Source organism: Erithacus rubecula, assembly GCF_903797595.1.
Source record: "Erithacus rubecula genome assembly, chromosome: 2".
NCBI lineage: Eukaryota > Metazoa > Chordata > Aves > Passeriformes > Muscicapidae > Erithacus > Erithacus rubecula.
The window spans coordinates 55207702-55229095 of NC_136685.1; the positions used below are offsets into that span (position 1 = coordinate 55207702).

At 43.4% G+C, this 21394-nt stretch overlaps 1 protein-coding gene across 2 annotated transcripts; it reads right to left on the minus strand.

Moving 5' to 3' along the window:
• Positions 1-5275: 5275 nt before the first annotated feature.
• Positions 5276-21178, minus strand: LRP11 (LDL receptor related protein 11). Of its 2 annotated transcripts, none has more exons than XM_079297886.1 (7): positions 20587-21178; positions 18017-18177; positions 15460-15601; positions 13320-13445; positions 12422-12631; positions 7092-7193; positions 5276-6818 (listed from the first exon to the last, which is right to left on the minus strand). In XM_079297886.1, exons 1-7 carry the CDS (start codon positions 21086-21088, stop codon positions 6664-6666), a joined length of 1398 nt encoding a protein of 465 aa, XP_079154012.1. In that variant the 5' UTR covers positions 21089-21178; the 3' UTR covers positions 5276-6663. The 2 variants fall into 2 exon arrangements, with proteins under 2 accessions (XP_079154012.1, XP_079154011.1); XM_079297885.1 differs by having other exon boundaries at positions 18017-18180; positions 20587-21177.
• Positions 21179-21394: the final 216 nt, after the last annotated feature.

Consider the following 21394-nt stretch of genomic DNA (forward strand, 5'->3'; position numbering starts at 1 on the left):
CCTGGAACGTAAGTGGGGGTTTTGGTAGCTGTTTGGAATTTATCTTGGGTCACATCTCTGTGTTTTGGTGAACAGGCTCTGTCCAAAGTTCTGTCTGCCATCCATAGCTGAATTCAGCTACCAGAGTGATTTGCCACTTGAAAGCATTAAAGTTTTATCTCTTTCTAAGAGATGCAGTCATGTTTCACTGGGCTGTTACTATCACCTCTAAGCCAGAACATCTTGGGATAATGGATTGGCCGAACTCTGAGTTGCTTATCTGGTTGTTTCTGGGATCCAGACAGTAGAAGACTTGGAATGCCAATACCTGTATCTTGAAAACTCGCCAAGAGTTGTGGGTTCTCTACAGAGGAGTTTGATGTGACTGTATGGGTGCTTTCTGTTTATGTAGCAGGAATGACCTATGCATTTTTTCCATTCAGACTGTCAGCTGGCTTGAGGCCACAGAGCCTGTAATGTGAACTTTTTCTGGAGGGAAACCAGCACACAGTGTGTGTGCACCAGCACTGCTGATGAAGCCACCTGGATGATTCCTGAAATGTTTCATAGTCATCGAGTTTGAAACAGGCAATAATGCCTGGAGCCAGGGGCTCTGCCTGGTAGGCTCTGGAGCTTCCAGCTGGCAGCAGTTCTCTCCACATGGGCAGTGTTTTTGTGACAGGGTGACAAGCTCCAGGATTTTTGAGTGTGGAGGGAATGTGGAATTAACACATCAGCACAAAGAAGTAAAGTAGAATACTCAGAGGAAAATTCTGAATTGTACTCTCCTTCCTGCCAGGAAGGGTGTTAAACCATTCTCACAGTAGCAGTGTTTTCTTCCTTCTACTCATTAACGTGCCTTAGGTTGTGCTGCTTTTGATTTAAATGCAGCTCATAGGAGGAGGACATGAGACAATTCCTTCTGAACTTAGACATGGTACAAAAGATGAGTAATGCAAACTACGCTCATGATTTGTAACTTTAATTCCATTTAGCTGATTTTAAACACATTAGGATGCAGTTCAAAAGATGGATAGTTACCTTTATGGAGCCTTGATCCCTGTCCCAAGCAATGTTTAACAGGTATTCTGCTGAAATGAATGAGGAGTGATCCTGGTTCAGAAAAAAGGCAGATGGTGAGGTCACACAAGTACATTGTGCAAAACCAAACAAAAAAATTCAGAGGGGAAGTGTTGCCTCAAAGATGGCACAGGGGATGCAGGAGATTATGAGCTCTGAAATTGGTCTTTTGCATTTCAAGATGTTCAGACTTCATAGATTGGGAAGGGTAAATTAGACTTTAAGTACTGTGGTATACAATTGATGGCTTCAAGCATGGGGTTTAAGTTGGTTTTGCGGGTTCATACATCTTGCCTTTGTTGGGTCTATTTGAGTTTCGTCCTTTTGCTTTTAACTGTGAAAGGGTGTGAACTGCAGACCAGTTGTTATAGGTGCACAGACACTCTTAAGGGTATCATAACCCCACTTTGCCTTTGCTGTAAATAACACTTGTGTGCTCAGACCCCCACCATGCCAGCTGGCAAAGTTTGGAGTTCCATGCCTCAGCCAGGTCTGAGGAAATAAGATTGGACTAAAACTTGGCCTTGTGCTGGCAGAGGTGATGTGAACTTCCCTCTACCTGGCCTATTTACCTCCCACACTTCATCCTTGAAATACAGGGCTGCTTTCTGTTCCAGGTAGTAGCTTTTTACACAGCACAATTTCATGATGCAGCTGATACACTCTGAACTTTCCTATGAAAGGCTGTCACTATTTTCTCATGCTCTTGGCAGGGTGTTAGTGAGATGCTCAGCAGGATGTGCTCGGAAACTAAAATTGTATTTCTTTAAATTATGAATTAAGTGAACATAGCTGTCACTGAAATATGTATGGAGGAGATCCAGCTGCCCATTGAGAATTGCCTGAAAGCTTCAGGAAGGAGAAATTAAAATAACTGACTTTGTGTCTCATCATACCAAACTTAGAAGTTGAGACAACCCTGTGCCTTTTAGCAAAACCTTTTTAGCAATAACAGACTATTTTCATGGAGAACTGTTGAGAACTCACTTTGATCCCCAAGGTTTCTTTGTAGCCCCGCCATTTTCTTCAAATGCTTCTGAGCAACTGAACTGGTAAATACTCTTGAAAAGATTCCCTAATGTTTCTGAGAAGCTGAAGTCCTTTTTTTTCAGCCATGTTTGGGCTTATTTTTGCATTTTATGTGTTTGTACTATGAACAGGCCATGTTTCTTGTTTATTATGTTCTGCTAAATTCTTTTTCACCTATAATGGAGAAATGGCATCTGAGATAAATCAGTAACTTTTATTGCAGGTGCCTTATGGACAAGGAGGACTCTCAGGAAGGTCTCTGGTTAGGAAAATGGGCTGCCTGCTTTCAAGTCCTGTACAGTCCTGCACCCATCCAAATTCCCTGCTCTCTCTATCTCTGTGTGGTCATTTGGTTTGAGTGTAAAAATCTTAAATGCATCTCTTTAATGCATTAGGATCTGGTGGTTTTAAGAACTATGTTAAAATGTCTAGCTCTGCCTTCTTAAGAACAGGATTATACATTTCTGTTGGCCAAGGAAATGGCGACTCTCAGTCGTTCACTGAACCTTTCTGCCTTGTCTGGTTTCTGCTGGCTTGCTCAAAATGCACTTTTCATTGATGTATGAGTGGTTTGTAACTGTCAGCCAGGAGCCTTATAACTGCAAAAATTAAAATTTCAGCAGGTGTATTTAAAAACTTGTTTCTGAAGTGAGCTGATCCATTTGCCCTAGATTTCTCTTTGTGTTTCAGGGCTCCAGTGCAGAGTGCAGCTCACTTTTTCAGTTGTTTGAAGTAACTATTACTTGAAAAATATAGTTACTCTTACACATTTTTTCCCCTTTAAATATTCATTGTTTACAGCATGTCTCCGTGTCACTCAGCTCAGACCAATTGTGTCATGGCTCTTTTTCATATTAATTACTCTGCATTTATTGCCTGTCTAGTCTTTATGTCCATTAGTGCTCTCTGAATCTTCTCTAGCTTTTCTTCCCTTTGCTCTTACTCTTTTAGCTTTTGCTGTTAGAAACTGAAAAATCCCAATTCCTGATGCACATGAAAACAGCCAGGCAGACCTCAGTGATGCATGACTGTGGATTCTGTTAGGGCTTACTAGAAAGGCTCTCCCTTTGTTTTGGGGTGGCGTGTTTGTGTTGCTATTGGTTCCTGCCTCTGACTGGCTCTGTGCAGTTTGGGATTGAAACTCTTACGCTTTATCTAGGATTTGAAAAGCAAATGGAGCATCACACTGACCTATTTGAGCCTTTTTGTTTTGCAAATGTGCTCTTGGAACTGCCTCTGCTATTATCCTGCAGTGCTATGGAATGATTACAGTGAGATTACAGGCTAGAATCCCCTGCAAGTAGCAAGTAGCCCATATTATGGAAATAAAAAAACCCTTAATTCTAAATATGCAACAAACTCTGAAGTAATTTGTACCCTTAAGCTGCCTGAAGGGCAAAACAGTTTTAAAAAACAGTGTAAGTGAAATATGAATCTTGATCAACATTAAAATACAGTGACAAATTTTAATGACTTCTTCCTAATACACAGATGGGCAACATCCACAGGGCTATGCAGTCAGGGTGGTCAATATTCTCTCATTACCTAAGATGCTGGTAAGAATAGGGGGACTGAACATATTCACAGATATGTGGATAGACAAACATTTCAGTGTTTAGGACAGGAAAAACAAATCTGATAGACTTCAAATAGTGACAACTTTCACACAGAGTGTTTCACTTCTGCTACAGGATAAACATCACAGGTCCCTTTCAACTCAGAATATTCTGTGATGTGTGACTCTGTAAAACTCCCCAGCTCTGGGGTCTGCATGAGAAGCCATGAATGCAGTTTTAGCAAGGCAGCCATGAAGATGGGCTAGAAGCACTGCCTGCTCTGAGCACTCCTTTTACATCAAAGGGAGAGCCCCAACTTTGGGAGTGGCTGAGAAGGGGCTACAGAAGTGTCAGCAGGAGGCAGTGGCTGGGAGCTGCCTGGGGAGAAGGGAAAAGCATCCTGAGCTTGTTGACAGTATTTCCTGCTACCCCCAGGTGTGCTCAGCAGTTCAGTATGACTTATTTAAAATCAAATAACATGAAAGCTATTAAATGCAAACACATGGTATTGAGACCAGTGTGTGTGTTAATTGCAGGAGCTGCCAAGCCAATCTGTTACTTTGCTAACTTTGTCTTGCTTTCCATCCAGCTGACAATGCCCCCAGGCTCTCTGGTAAGGTGAAAACTTAGGAAGACAACTTAGGAAGTAACAGGCCTCAAGCTGGTGGCCTGCGGGGCAGGAACTGTCACCATCTCCCTCCCAGAAAGAAGAGTATCTGGGAAGAATGTGGCGACTCTAAAGCATCACCACCCAGACTGCTACACTGTGCTTGCTGTCTGCTGCTCTCTGCTTGGAGGTGTTCATTCTCAGCTGTCATATCCAAATCCTGAAGGTTTATTCCACTAGCAGCAGCACAGAAACAAGGCCTGCTGTTGGGTAAAGTGACTGGAAGGCTGAGCAGCCTCTTGCACCACGGCTGTACTGGCTGGCTGGTGCTTTGTGCCAGGTTTTGCTACTGTTCTGCCCAGCAGAACAAAACCAGACTTTTAGTTCTGCTGCTGGCTGTGTAGTGGGTTTTGGTGATAGGAGCATAGTGGGCATAGAGAGAAAAGGGCACTTTTCTTGCTCCTTTGGTAAAGTGGTGAAGGACATTTAAGTATTTAATTAAAACAATGCAAATTTCAATGATGGAAAATAAACCAAATGGGCAGCGAGTTTTCCCTAGAAGGCTATATTTAAAATGTGGTCCTTTGAGTCTTGCACTATTTGCCTTGTCTGCAGGGGGCTGGGATGGAAGAGAACCTGTACTCCCAAACTGGAAATGGGCAGCATCAGCAGATGGTCTCCTGGACCCACTGTAACACCGAAGTACAAACAACCAGACTTTGCTTCATGAGGCAAGAGCAAGGAGCACTGGTAACCAGATTCCCTGACTGACTGGCACAGCCAGCTCTATGATTGCTGTCCTGCTCAGCTCAAGCACTGCTCGAGAGAGGTCACACAGTAGATGCCTTCTCCTTCTCTGTCTACCTGAAACAAGTATCTCAACAACTCCCCCCACCATACACATTCCAGCTTCTTATAAGGCTGTTTCACAGAAAGGAAAAATGTACTTCTATATCCTCTCACGATGCAGTCTTGTAGCATAAAATTTAGCTGGCAATGGAAACGAAAGACAATGCAATAAATATAAGAATAGAATCGGTTTATTAGAGCTATTTTACATAAAGAAATCAAGAACAAATTACTTGAAGAACTATTTGTATACCATGGCAATATTCTTGCTGACCCAAAGTTACTGAAGTACAAAAGACGACATACAAAACAATGCATGCCTCATTTGACTCTGGTTTTATTGAGACCCATGAGGAATGTGACATCCTTGGACAGCCAAACAAGACAGACAGCACAGTGTGTGTGTATATATATATATGTATATATAACATGTACTGTACACATTTTACTGGTAACACATCTGCAGTTCACTCACACATATCAATTACTTGCTCTAACTCTATGAGAATTTTTCTGGGGTGAGGGCAGATCACCGAAGCTTTCAAGCTTTGCAGGGAGCTATGGGATAACCAGCAGGAATCCTACACTCCAGCATCTTGGATAAAAACTGCTGTGTGCTGCATTCTCATGCTGCAGGAGGGTGGTGGGCTGGATGTGGGAAAGGCTGAACAAGCCCTGAGCTCCAGGGAGAGACATGGCTCTGAGATTGTACATGGAATCAGAGACAGATTTGGGTTGGAAAGGACCTTAAAGATCATTTAGCTCCAGCCCTCGTGCAGCCTGGGCTTGAACACTGCCAGCAATGGGGCATCCACAGCTTCTTTAGGCAGCAGTGCACAACTGCTGCTGAGCACTGGGAAGTTCAAGCTCATCTGCTGAGAAGCTGTATTTTTTCATTTCAGCATTTAATAAGCATGGCTGTCTTGTAGCAGCACAGAGGTTTAAACTGAGTGAAAATAAGAGGCTCTCTTCCTTAAATCCCAATTTTCTTTGCAAAAGGAGGTGCTTGGATAGCAATTGCTTTTAATTAACAAAGCAAGACACATTCTTTAATGAAACTACTCCCAGTGCATCAGGTAGAAAGCACACAAGTGGTCTCTGCTGGATGGTGAAGGAACATGTTGGCTGGAGCATCCCAGTCCCCATAGTGGTGTCAGCACTGAGAAGAGCAAGGTGGCACAGGCTCCCCCCCACACCTTGGCCAGCACAGCTGGGCTGTGGAGGCTTGGCTGCTCCAGTGCCCGGGCCTGGGGTGCACTCAGCCCTGCCTGAGAGCCCAACTGCTGTAGGGAGCCCAAGGGCACCCCACACCCAGTTTGAGGTCTCTCCACCTTGTAGTGTCTTCTGCACTGGAGCTACTCTCTGAACCTGAACGTTTCCTATTTTCTGAGCAAGGACATCGACCCACTTTTTATATTATCAACGAAGGGGAAGAGTATGTTCTTCCATCTCATAGGCTTCTTCTACACTTGAAAATAAACTAAGGATTTTGGTCCTTTTATAGAGGCAGAGATTCATGGACACAGAAGAAAGGGGAGAAAACAACTGACCCAAATCCAGTTTTTAGAGATACATCCCATTGATGAGGTAATCAGACTCTTCAGATGTAATGGGTCGAGCTTTTTTGAGCTTCTGTTTCACTAAGCGCAGTCTGCAAGCAACCATAAGCAGCAGCAAAGCAGTGATTGCCAAGCCTAAGGCTAAGGGTAACACAGCACCTACAATGAGGTTAAGAAAAATTATTACATTTTATTTAATGCAGTGAGACACTGGTAAAGAAAAACTGATTTTTTTTTTTAATACAGCTAGTCTATCACTTAGATGTTAGTAATTAGAACAACTCATACTACAAAACTAAACCATGCAGTCATGTTAGGGACAGTTCAGAATATGTAACTAAGATATTCAATTCTTGGCCACTTTATCTGTATCTATAGCACCTGACTGAAAAACTGATGGAATTCAAAATTAATTCACATGGTTGGTCTTACCTGTTTCTGGGACTGGGCGACCACCTCCAAGCTGATCTCTCTTTGGCATCATTATGCCATCCCCATTTTTTTCATCTGTTCTTTTCCCTGAGGAACTGTTATCTGCACAAAATCAAGCACGATAAATGAATACTGCAGTTCAGTGACTCAGGAAGTCTTACCCACAGGACACTAGTATTAAATAATGTGAAGTGCTTAAACTTAGGGAAAAAAAACAAACAAAAGAACAGTTTAAGAACTTCTGACTTTGACTGTCTAACCTGAATTTTTGAAATAATGTGAAACTAAAGCTAAAATTTAAATTCAACTTTACATCCCAAACCACAGTGCATCTCAACCAAAAGCAAGGGAACTTTGTGCTGTGATGAATTTGCTGGCAGCCTTCAGAACTGTGACAGAGCTAGCAGAAAGACACTATACTACACTATCTGTAGAATATGAATGTGAAATGTTGTTATTGGAATGACATATAGTGGTGGGTGCTAAGGAAGTGTTTAAGTTAATTAGCTTGGAACGTGCACTGTGTGTAAGTCCCACTCACCACCAGCAGCTCTGAAGTGCTGCAGAAGGTGTCCCTGGCAGAGGCAGCAGCAAATGCACACAACTGCTAATTAAAGCTTAAATTATTTCATTGGTCCTGTCATGAAAGTCCATGCTAATGTCCCCACCCCAAGGCAGAGCACAGCCTCCCAGGCTGCAGCTTTATTGCTCTGTCATTCTGGCTGGGGGTGCATAAACACTAATTTCATCCACAGGGAATGCTGTAAAAACAAGCCATGGCCCTCTCCTCATTGGGCTCCTAACATTGTCCTGGCATGTAAAGCTGGCTTGGAAAAGTCCTAAGAGTAAATGCAAATCCAGCAGCTGTTTTCTGCTTCTGTTCTTTCTGAATTAAACTAAATGAGTATTTGTCTTTATTTTGGAAATACCCAAAAGACATCAGCTCTTTTTAAGAGCTGCTCCAGCCTGCATCTAAATGCCTGTTTTAGAAATTTGTTTCCCTGCCATTTAAGTAAAGGGAATATTTAATTCAACTGCTTGTAAAGGATTTTGGCAAATATGGAGAGAAGTTTAGTGGGAAATTTTTGGAAGGGTAGAAGAATAGAATAATTTCAACAAATGAATTAGGTTTATTATAAAGCTTGAGGCTGTTCTTACATGACTGTCAGAGTCAATGCTGTTCAATATCTTATCTGTTATCTCTACAACACAAAGAGCAATTTCCCCAAAGAAGTGTAGATGCCTGGCATAAAGCATTTTACATGGGTTTAATTTGCTTTTCACTTTCTCTTGATTTTCTGGTCTATTCTGAGGAAATTGCCATTTACAGCCCTTTCCAATTACCCTAAATTACAGATCTAGGTTACGGCTACTGCTGCGGGTGCCTCCGCAGTAAAAACATGACTAAGGCTTGGGCACTCAGTCAAATGCTGTAATCCCAGCCCTGAACAGCACTGCACGGGCAGCCTGGCAGAGGCAGAGACCCTGTGCCAGGGGAATGCAAAGCTGTTATGGTGATTTATACACTTGGGTAGGCTGTGCTGGAGACTGCAGTTCTTCAGGCTGCTCGTGAATTCAACCCATCTGCATGACCCTGTTTGCTACTGGCCGCTGCTGCTTAGAAACCAGCTCACTGCTCACTCCAGAGTGCTGTGCTGCTACTGAGTGTTCTCTATATTCATCTGCAAGTTCAGGACTGCCAGAATATGCAGCTGGGCTTAAGAACTTCCCTGGAGAAGGACACTGGGGCTATTTGGAGGCACCCATGCAGAAATGCTGTGCTGGCCTTTGCAGGAGATGCAGTCTGGGTGACTTTACTACCATGGAGACATGTCTGCAGAGAGAGAAAGGACTCTTTTATTAGCAACAAATGCTTCTTCCTCCACCCACTCCTGACTCTGAAAGAAAATGTTTGGCCTTTCAGCTGGGGCAAAAGTAGACCATGAGTCTGTTGCTTGGACTTGCCCTGCTGTAGGGGAATCCCATTGAAAAGGTGGGAGTGCAGAACAAGATTTACCCTTTGTAAACAATCAGTGATTCCTGGGTTTTGTTTTGGTTGGTTGCAGTTTCTTTCTCTTTACTGTGAATAGATCCCCTGTTAGGCAGAAGTTTTAAACAGTCCTTAACTTGGACTTGCATATTTTCAGACTTCAGTGTAAGTCCTTAAAAAGGTTGTATCAAGTCAGTGCTAAACATGAAGCGCCACTGTAAGGAAGGTTAAAGGAAATTTGGAACAGTGAAACTTCGAAAAGAAAATGGATTCTGGAAAAAAGTTCCCCCAGTATCACCCTCATAGGTGAAAAGCTCATGTATCTGCTGCCAGGAACTATCTCAAAGTCCAAAACATGACAACTTAACCCAGCTCCTTTGGAGAAAAGATAAATAAGGTTGTACTTGATAAGGAAATTCCTTTATTAGACATCTTCATTGAATTCTCAGAGATTGAGAAAGCTGTTTATGGAGAGGTAAGTAGCAGAAGGGACAGACCTTTACTGGTACTTTAGCCACCACTTACAAAAAAACAAATGTAAAAAAGAAAACAAAGAAACTCCCCAGTCCTACAATGTCTTGGGAAAAACTTCTCTTCTTTAAAAATCAACTGAAAACTTCAGTATCAAGCACTGAGTCTAGCAGCCAGCTGGAATGTGTCACATGCTGTCTCCACTCACTCACTCACTTACTCTGCCTTGCAGTCACTGCTTTAAGAACATCACATTTTCTTTCCTGGATTGTATTTCCATGATGATCTGAAACTATCAGCTGAGAATTAAGAAAAACGTGGCCCTGAATGGAGCACTTGGAAGTGAAAAGCCAGAACCTGTGCTGCCACTGCAAAGCCATATCCCCTAATACATATCTTAAGTAGACAGCTTTTCACCATAGTGACATTAAAACCACTAAAGCTTATTTTCAAAATTAATGCAAAATAGTATATAAGAAGCTTGGATGTTTGCTCCAGGCCAACAAGAACATGATTGCCTTGGTCCAACAAATACATTTACAGTGATCTGGAGGCAGAGGTTCTACCTTGGCACCAGCAGCAAGAGACAATCCCTCCCAGAACAGGATTTCTGCCAGTAGAATTGCTGAACTTTTGAGGCTGCTGGTATGATTTCTGCTCAGTGTTGCTTACCCCTCCTCAAAAATGCATCTAGCATTATTACCCTCCTGGACACATTTCCAGATGAGCTTCATGGAGCTGCTCCAGCCCTTCTGTCCTTCCTATTTCTGTACAACATAATTGTTAAGATTTGGTCTGTAACCTGCCTGAGATAGAGGGAAGTCTAATTCATGGATCTGAGTGAATTTTAAGGAATAGGTTAGATGCCTGTCTCTTCATAAAGTCTGTGGTACTTCCCAGTGGGACAGGACTTGAGCCTCCCTGCACCTGTGTGAATCATTAATGCACAGCATGGGACTCTTACAGTCTCAGTGTCTGCAGAAGACAGCAGCTCAGAGCAGGCTTTGGCAGAGCAGTTTTTGGCAGCTGTCCTTTGGACCCATGTACCTAGCACCTCTTCATCCCACCCCATGCACCCTAACTGGAATTAAACCTAACTGGATGTTAAACCTTGCTGAGCTGTTTGCTGCTTTTTTCTGGTTAGAAGTATTGGGCTCCTGCATCAGTAAAGATTGGATCCTTCTATTCCACAGGGAAATTGTTAAGCAACTAAAATTAAATTTTGACTGAGCCCTGTCAAAAGAAAAATATTAAACCCACAAGATTTAAAACAGCTTGAAATCTTGCCTCTTGAAAATCAGATTACAACAAATACTGGTAGTACTCTAATCACCAAAGCCCCATCACACTTCTTTAGTTTTCTGAGAATCTTTTTCATTGCTTATGTACTGCTGTGCAAAAGGCTATCTTTAGAGCAAAACTGGTGCAAGTAAGTTACTGTGCAATGGGTAAACACAGAAAATGATTATGCAAAAATGCTTCTTAATAGTACTTCCAGCTATAACCCTTGATTATCAGTTGCTGAAGGTAGTGACCTCAGTTCTGATTTTATGCCTGGATTTACAAGCCAAATGATTTTTGAGACCTACTCAGCAGCTGACTTCCCACTGGAGCCTGCAAAGCCCTTTGGAAGTTTGATGTTTAGTTTGGGTGGCCCCATATCAGGTGTCACTCAAGACTATGTGAGTGAGAAGGGTTTGAAGCAGACTTCAGAATTCTAGTCAGCAGTGAGGAGTCATCTAGAGGTCATCTATACTGACAGAAAAGGGGAAAATATTTGGGACAGGATTTTGCTGTCAGTACCCACACATTCACTGAGGCCATCAAATTTTTGAGAACACTGTTTTCACTCCCTTTACAGAGTGCTCACAGTGTGTTCCCTCTGCAGAGTTTTCATTCCTTCTGCACTCCACAGATGAAGTACCAGCACCTTGAAGGAACATCCAGGGCAGTGCCCTTTTCCAGAGTCGACAGCAGAGGGCACTGAGCACTGCTCTGCTGTAACTGGAAAATAAAACTGGTTATAAACAGCTGTGTCTTGGGGCACACGAATCAGTCTAAGCCATGAATAAATAAAAGTGGGGGGGTTGTACTGATTTTAGCCTCTGTGCATACATTTTTGCTTTCATATAATTGCCATTTCAGATCATTTTAATTCATCAGCATGAACCTTAAAAGACACATCAGTTTCATTGCAGCTTCTGGAGCTTTACCAAGGCCAGGGTTGGGGCTCTGCCTGTCACATCACCCAATGACTCACTACAGGCTTGCAGCCACTGTGCACAACAGTACTGGGGACCTGTACACAGATACCTGAGGTGGCTTGTTACCAAAGCCTGAGACTTTTCTACAGTGATGAAAGACTTCTCCTGCCATGGAGACAAGTTTAGGGGGAAAAAAAATGCCCATAATAGTAAAAATATTAATTCAGGAAGAAAAAAAAAAAAAAAAAAAAAAAAAAGTAATACTTAGCACCAGGAAAAAGCAGTTACTCTCACCCAAGTTGAACAGTACTTTATTATGTTCTCCAGAAGTACTCCCCTACAGATTTAAAGAGCCTTAATACATCAGCCTACACTGCTGAATCTGTGGTAGAATTTTTATTTAGTTCACTGCACATTTTGTTCCTTAGACTTTATTATTTCCCTAGTATTCCCACATTTTAACTTTTTGCACCTAGTAAAAAACAGACTTGACAATAATAAATCAACACCTACTTAGAACTTCATTATTACAGGTTGCTTTAGTATTTATTAACATTTGTAATTTTTTCCTCTTAGCCAGGCACAAAAAGACAAATTAAATTTATGGTGCAAGACACTTCCTTTCATTAAGGAGAAGGATTTAGTGAAATTGATTCAATTCTTACCTGGCACAAATCCACTGATTTGTTTCTTTGGTCCCTGAGAAAGTGATTGGTTAGACATGTCTGCATCCACTGAGAGAAGTGGTTGATTTCTGGCAGTGGCTTTCAGGGTATTCTCTGCAGAGTTTTCCTCTGTGTTTTCAGTCAGTCCTGCAGTCTTTTGCTGGGCAGTACCAAGAGCTGCATGTGTCACCGTCTTCCGACCTGAGCTGACTGTTAACAGAAACAAAACTTTTTGTACAATGTTGAAGGGAATGGAAGTGTTCTTAAGGAGGACTGCTCAAGATGGGCCTTGAGGCAGAGTAAACAACTTCCTCAGGTTCACACATATGAAATGTGAGTCACAGATACCTAACACTTGCTCACAAGAGTGCAATCATGACTCTTACAGTGAAATCCAGCAACTAAAATATATTCAAAGAGTGGTTGGCCATTGTGCCCATTCATCTTCTGATGGTTTTTGTTCACTTAGCTCAGCATGGGCACATGCTGAGGGATGACTAACACAAATAAACAGCATGATGATGAATCAACTGGTTTCCTTGTGTGTCCACAGTGTTTCAGATTCTTGCAAAGTGTCTAACAGCACTGTGAAGGGTACCTCTGAGACCGTGGTTCTTGTTTCCTGAAGCATCATGAAAATGCAAAACTGATCTTTGAACTGCTGAACACAAAACGTGTCACTTAGGGACCCTTGACAGTTTTAATGTGCTTTGAAGAAACTTCTGAGCACCTGAGTATGTGGATATTAAACCTTCCCATGTGCTAATTCCAGTGAAAGGCTGGGAGCAAACTGTTTGCTCACAGGGTGAGAGGCCACAGAAGTGGCATTGTCCTCCTTTGGTCATTGAGGCTGTGGTTGCTTCCACAGTACTGTGCCACTGTGGCCTGACACACTTACGATTCTGGCAGAAAGTCTCGTCTGATCCATCAGGACACTGTCTCACACCATCACACGCAAATGTGATGTCAATGCAGCAGCCATCATCACAGAGAAACTGGTAGCGAGAGCAAACCCCAACACAGGCTGTTGAGAAACAATTCACAAATTACCAAAAGAGAAATCCCAGTAGTAAATACTGTGTGACTAAAATCTGCAGCACAGAGGAAAAAGCAAACCATGCTATGTTAAGAAGAAGCACCATGGACAAGACAGAAAGTCCAGACTCAGCTGTGTGACATTATATTGACACAGAAGCAATTCCTGGTACTTTCATCACTAGCCTGGCAATCTGTTTATTACAGGAATACTCAACCTGGAGGTGTTGCACCTTTCACCTTGTGCAGTACCCTTACAGTGCTTTGAATTCTGCTGGCCTAAGCTGAAAGGAGAACTTCCTAGGCTTAAAATATGCAGAACAGTCCTGAAAATAAATCTCTGTGGCTGTAACTGCATCCCTCCAACATGTAATTCCTACTGTATATCCACTCAACACCAATATGTTGTTTTCCATGCACATATTTGGACTATATGGGATCTTTCATTGCATATTTTCTGAAACCTAATTAAAATACTCACAGAATGCTCATTGTTTATTGACATCAGCAATCCACTGATTTCAGTACAGGACAGATTAGAACAGGACTAGATCATGTTCTCACAAATTACTCTCACCAGAAAGAACTGACTGCTGTCTGCTTTAAGATTTAGATTCCCCTGGAAATTGAGAGAATCCCTGAATGTTCCATTTTGCATTCTCAAAATAGTTTTTGAAACCCATTCTGATTCTGTAGTGATCAAGTGTTTACATCTGTGCTTTTGTCTTTCCAACAGCCATGCAATTCATCACTTTGTAAAGTACTATCAAGTTCAGTGGTTGAGTAGTGTCATAAGAGCAAATTAATTTGCATAAGGGAGTCACAACCTTTGGTTGTTATCCTGCTGTGTACCAAACGCTGCACCACACTAAGGGAATGATGCCAGGAATTAAGACAACTGTTTAAAACCCCTAAAATCTGAAAACACATCTCCTGAACTTCAGCATGAATAATAGCACTGACCTTGTGTGTGTTAAGGCATCAGGAACTGGTTTAGCTATAGCAGTAGCACTTGAATTGCTAATGTAGCTGGGGAATTAGAAAAGTAAAAAAGACAGCAAATCCCCTATGTGCTCCATATAAAAGATACCCCAGATATCCACAGCAGCAAATAAACAAACCAGCAGACCTCTGGCTGCTTTAGCTGAATTAAACATTAATGAACATAATTCTATCATCTGTTACTGGAACACAGGCATTATAAAGCAGATTTTTTTTGTAATAACAGCTTATTGCCACAGGGACTACCCTCCCATATAGAGATATTGTGCTGGTGCAGAGTAAGATTTTCACTGGTTCTGCTGAACATGGTGATAATGCTACTTAACTTCTACTTTGTGCCAGAGCAGCAGATCTGCACTAGCAAGTTGTTAATTACAATGTAATTAGAAGTTATTACATTTAAGAGCAGGACTGACAACCACTGAAATCTAACTTACTTTCTACCTTTTATGCTTTTTACATGTTTCTGAAGCTCAGAGTTTAAAAATAATGAGTCAGTTCCAGTTTCAGCTTCCCCAGTAGCATAAGGCTTCAATAACAATCATTAGACAGAAAAACTTAAATGCATTAAAACAAAAAAAAACATGCTAACTTTCACACTACAGATGCAAGTCAGTATTACTATTAGTCTGCCTCAAACATACTATTAAGTAATTTTAACTGAGCTTTCCCTATAGCACAAGCCCTGTTATGTTGCCCACACCATCTGACTGTTACAATGCATCTGATACCTGTGTCAATATTTCACTCTTCCAACACTGCATGCTTATTAGCAATACAAGGACAAACACTTAGTGCCTGAAAGCAATATTGTTCTAACAGGAAAGTGATGCTTGCTTCTTTTCTCACCATGAAAGAGCAATTCAAAGCTGAAAGAGATGTCATTATGTAATGAACAAGGGCAAAATAAAACGCTGGAAATGGAGAATAACATTTTTACCTTCATCAAGACCCTTGCTCTGCTCTGAATACCATACCCTGGGTGTCCAGTCATTCCTTACCTGCTGCAGAATGAACCATGGGCAGAATGGTCACAGAGACGTTGTCAGAGCTCCGCTGACCTGCAGTGTCTGTCACTGTCAGCTGGAAAATGTACCCTCCTTCCTGAATGTGGGACAGTTTCAGTGTTCCTGGCTGTGGCACCTAGGAAAGGCACACAGTATGAAAACATATTGGTACAATGGATCCATCCATGGCCTTCCAGGGATAAGGAGCTCATCATGCAGATTAAACACTTCCTGCAGTTGGGTCAGCCCTATTCAAGCATGTATTTCAGCATAGGACATTTGACATTTGATTTTTTTTTTTTTGTTATTTTTTTGCATCTATTTGTAAAAAAACCCACAACATTCAGGTAGTGTTTTCATGACCTACTCATCTAACTGGAGCTGTGGATCTCAGCACACAAATAGAGAACAAATGGCCACACACACTTAACTCAATTTTTGAGTAATTAGAAGTGTAATTTTAGAGAATAGGCAGTAAAATATTGGCATTTTGCTCTTTATCAGGTTAGACTGTAAACAATATAACATGTATCCACAGAAATAAATTTTCATGCCCGAAAGAGAACAAGATTTTTTTATTAATATGGTGCTAAGAGTCCTAGACCTTCCATTATTGAAGAGTGTCATGATAAACACATTTTTTTCTCTCAGTGAGAAAATCTCCTAACTGAAATTTCTTTTCTTTTCTATTTACATGAATGGATTCAGTTATCTGATCAGTTGAGTACCTCCTGATGGAGCATATGACCCCTTAGAATTTCACTCTTTACTGTGTAAAAGAAATTAAGATGCTCTAAAAAACACCTGCTGTTGTTCACTGTGACTGCTGGGAGAGCAGATGTGGTATTTAAAACTCATGAGCCATGCAGCCCAAGTCTCTTCCCAGTGCAGAGACAGAGAAATGCCAATGACTTCTGAATATGCCACCACTCCTTCCAGTGACCTCTGTGCTTTCTTTTTTATCTTCATGCTGCCCTGTATCTGCTTACACAGAAACTTAGGCTCAAAATAGATAATCATAATTTAAAAAAAACCCTGACCCATTACTGTCCCTAGGAGTCCAGGAGATGTGTAGACTAGGAGCAGCAATCAGAGAAACAAATTATCTAAAAAAGCAATAATCAGTCACAATAGAAAAAAAAATGGCTTCCTTCTACAATAAGATCTCTTTATAGCAGCCCTTCCCCCTCCCCTGCCTTCTATTTATTCTTTGCTACATAAGAGTGATGCCACAGCTGCCTTTTATCTTATTTAAACACACTCCCCTTCTCCCTCGTAGCTATGGATTCATACATTATTCTCAAAGAATAAATGACATAAATCCAGTAACTTCAGGGCAGTAACCAAAGCACTAAAGACATCAACTGAATAATGCATGAAAAAAAAATCACAGTTATTAATTCAACTCTAAAATTGAAATTATCAAGGCTAATCACCAGGGTACATATCTGTAAGAGAAATCCCTGCTCATTTGAACACAATGCAAAAGTATTTATTTAAGCATAAATGTGTGTCAAATTCATTTTCTGTTAACGAATACAAAGAAGCCACCAAGGATAATGTGAATTTTACAAGTTTGAATGGATATAAGACTTTTCCCTATTTTCTAAAGTGGCTCTGAGTGATATTAAAAATGCAAACGTCAAATGTTTTTATTAAATTCTAATTTTTGTCTTACTCTATGTTACTAAATCACAGATTAATTTAAAAAGTATTCAATTGCTCTTTAAAGAAAATAAGGCTGCAAGGGGTCAGATTAACAAGTCTTTGATAATAAAGTATCCCTTTATGTAGATGGTATCTAGCAACTATTTTTAAAGCTTAATTTTGGTTCACTCTCACACCTCTATACATCCTTCCTGCTCTAGATGGAGCTCCCAGTGTGCCCTGGATGTCGTGGGCTGTGAACAGACTATGAGTAGAGTCTGTGGACTTGAGACATTTTTTGTTTCTTTTCTGCTGATCCTAGAGCATTCAGCAAAGAAGACTAAAATGAAGAATCCCTCTCTTCATGAGTAATTTTAATTTGAAACCAAAGTGCAGCTGAAAATAAATATCTCATAAGGTCTTCATCATGTTTCTTTGTACCTTCTCCATAAGTGCTGACAAGAGACTGTTGGTGAAAATCCCTTATTATTTTCAGTAACTGAATTACTGAGGGGTCTCCAACTGGGATGACAGAAGCTGAAAAACAAGTGCAGCGAGTACAAAAAAAGCAGAGCTCAAATACAGGGGAGTATTATCATTTGCTGCTGGCTGTAATCACTGGAACTACCCAGGGACACAGTGTAGCCTCCTTCACTGGAGGTCTTCAAGATGGGATTGGACAGAAAAGGTAATCTCATGGAGACTCTGTCCCACAAATGGTTGGACCAGATGATCTTTTGAGGTCCCTTCCAACCAGGGCTGCTCTACATTTCTGTGAAATAAATGTGTTGTGTTGTTTTGGTTTCTGGTAGGCAGATTTGAATGTATTTGATATTTAAATACATCTAAAGCTTGAACACAACAATCTGGAAGTAACTGGCCACAAGGGGGACTGCACATGTACCTGCATTTCAACAGATGAGTCACCCTGCAGCAGTGTCCACTCATAGTGCACAATTCCATGGTCATCGGCACTTTCTCGGCCATCCAAGAGCACCCAGTCCACAGGTGACTGCAGCACAATGTCTTGGCCTGCCTTACACTGTGGAGGCTCATCATATTCCTCTTCTTCAATAAAAAAAAGAGAAAGTCAGTTATTTGAGAGGGGAGGCTGAGTGAATATTTATATAAAACACTTTTTATTCTTGGTCAAGGTATTGTTTCACCTCTGTGCAACTTCCTGAAAGAGGAAAGTGTTCATCAGTGCACATTTGGTTAAGCAAAGTTGTATCTGCTTCAATTTTAGTTAAGGGTCCTATGCTGTCTTCAGGAATAAACAAGGCATAGAAAATCTCTCTCGTTGGATGTTTCAGCAATACAATAAACAGGATTATTATTATAACAAAATATCAGAGCAAAATAATTCAATCTTAATTTTATCTCTCCTGATCTATGTGAGATCTGACAGATGCTTGGATAAAAGTTCATTCTCCTTTGTGGCTTTGCTTCAGCTCCAGTGTAATTGCATTAAGAAATCATAATCCTCTGTTTCCAATACCACCATCACCCACAAGGCAGACTTTCAAATAAAACCAACAGGACACAGAACAATTTGCAGACTAGGAACTGAAACTGCCTTGCAAGTCCAGTTTTTATAGTCAGAAAAGCTGCCAAAAAGGCAAAGCATTTAAGAACTCCAGAATTCAAGAACTCAAGGAGTTCAAGAAATTCAAGATTTCTAATAGATAGAGCATAATTTGTACAATATATTATTGATATTGTGCCATAATTGCACTCTAAATTAGTTCCAGGTTTTAACAGAATGAAGGCAGCTGAAAATGAAGCCTAATTCTGTGTGACTTTGATGCAAAATCTCATCTTAAGCCTTCTATCATGCATGTGCATAGAGGCTTATGAAATACAATTACCCCAAAGCTGCTACATAAATAATACTATGGAACTAATATTCCTCCTGTTGAAAATGTCAAAATCCCACCTTGGGTTTTTCTGGCAACTTAAGCTTGCCTCATCTCTATTGCCATAAGATCTTTTCTTATAGCTCTCTAATTTACCAGTCAATGCACTTTGCAAAAAAATATTTAGGCATGATAATGTGTCTAAAAATCGAGCCCCTGCTCCCTTGTATTTCCAGGGGATTCCCACTGACATTCTCATGAAACATGCAGGATTAAATGGACCTGAGGTCTCCCCTCCCAAGACAGCATTAACAGCAGGCACATCTGGGCACTGTTTTCATCCACACCAGCACCAGGTCATCTTCCTGTTGCATGCAGTGACTAATTTACTGCAGATGAGATCTATCGCTGAGTAAGATGCAGATGACATTTGGGAAAGGGCTGTCCACAGAGATAATGAAATTAAGCCAAAATTAGTTGAGACTGTTTAACAACAGGAGGTGGGGGAAGGCAAATAAATTCTTCAAATCAGGTGCTAGGAAACAGACTCCAAATTTAGAAATCCAGATTTGTTTTCATCTACAGCTGCTTGCTCTGGATTATATTGTTCTTAAATATGCTTCAGAGTGGAACAAGCTGATGCCTTTGATGTGGCCTAGTTTCCAGAGGTGCTTGTGGAGAATGTTCATGCTGCATCTGGACTACTGGAGAGGTATCCTTGTCTTCTTCAGTCTAGCTCTCGAGTCCTTAAGCATGAAAAATCCTGATTTAAGTAAGAAGCTGTCTTAGGCAATGACGTTTGGACAGCACCCCCAAGAAGGGCATGTGCTTGCTCTCAGGCTATGCACCAGGTTATGGCACAGCTGGGACCAGCACTTCATGCTTTCCAAGGTGCCCCATATGCACAGTTCCTGGGGAGCTGGGACGTCTCTGGTTCCCCAGGGAGTGTGGGGGCAGTGAACACGCACATGCCCCTGCCTGGCTCCAGCCACCGGCTGGCTGGCACAGTGCCCCGCCACGGGCTCTGCACAGGCAGAGATGGTGAGGGATGGTTTCCCCGAGCCCGAACAGACCCAAAGCCCTCACAGAATCAGTCGGGTCAGAAGGGATCACAGTGGATCATCTGCTCCGAGCTCCCTGCTCGAGCAGGGTCGCCCCACAGCACATGGCACTGTGTCCAGATGGATCTTGCGTATCTCCAGCGAGGGAGACTCCACAACCTCTCCTTCCTCTTGTTCAGCTGGAACTTCCTTTGCACCACTGTGCCTCTTGTCCTATTGCTGGCACCACCAAGAAGAGCCTGGAGGCATCCTCTTGGCACCCCCCTCCCCTTCGGGTATTTACACACGTTGGTGAGCTTCCCTCGGGCACGGCCGGACCGCCTCTCCGGGCCCGGGGAACGCCCGAAAGGCAGGGCGCAGCCCGGCTCTCCTCGCCCCATCCTCCCACCGGCGACACCCCACGACCCGGAATGGGCCCGGGAGGGGTTCCCGGCGCCGGGGCAGCCGCACGGATGCGCCCGCTCCCCGCTCCCCGCCGGCGGCTCCGCGGCCCTGCCGCCCCCGCGGGGCCCGAGCGCCGCCATCTCCCGGCGCCTGTGCCGGCGCAAGCCGCTTACCCGTGGTGCGGCGGCTGTAGGAGCTGTAGCCGCGGTGCGGGGCGAAGCGGCAGACGGCGCGGCCGCGGTGCGTGCAGTTGAACAGGTAGCAGCCCGGCTCGGCCGCCGTGCCCCGCGGGCGGGCGGGCTCCTGCACCACGGCCAGCGTGCAGCGCGGATCGGAGCAGCAGGCGTCCAGGCACTGCCGCCAGCCCGACACGGCGCCGGGCGCCCGCAGGAAGGTGGCGCCGGCCGCGATGGAGTCCTTGGTGCGGATGATGGAGTCGGGCCTGGCGGAGAAGCCGCCGCTGCCGCCGCACCGCTCTCCGCCGCCCCCTCCGCCGCCCGCCGTCGCCGGCGGTCCCGGCTCCTCCTGCTGCAGCTGCCGGCGGAACTCCTCCAGCAGCGTCTCCACGCCCGAGATCTGCGAGCGCAGGTCGGCCAGCGGCGCCGCGCAGCGCCCGCCCGGCAGCAGGGCCCGCCCGCCCAGCGCCGCCAGCAGCAGCAGCACCAGCGCCGCCATGGCCCCGGGCGGCGGCGGCGGCGGGAGCGGCTCCCCCGGGGCACCGCAGCGAGCGCGGCGCGGGGAGGGCCGGCCCCGCCCGGCTGCAGCAGGCCGAGCGCCGCGCTCAGCACCCGCCGCCCGAACAGCTCCCGCGGCCCCGCCCCGGGACCGCCCCCCGAGGGACATTCCTCGGGAGCCGCGGGGAGGGTGAGGGGTCCAGCCTGAAAGAGGGGAAGGCGAGATGTGGATTGGAAAGAAATTCTTTACTGGGAGGGTGATGAGGAGCTGTAGATGCCCCATCCCTGAAAGTGTTCAAGGCCAGTC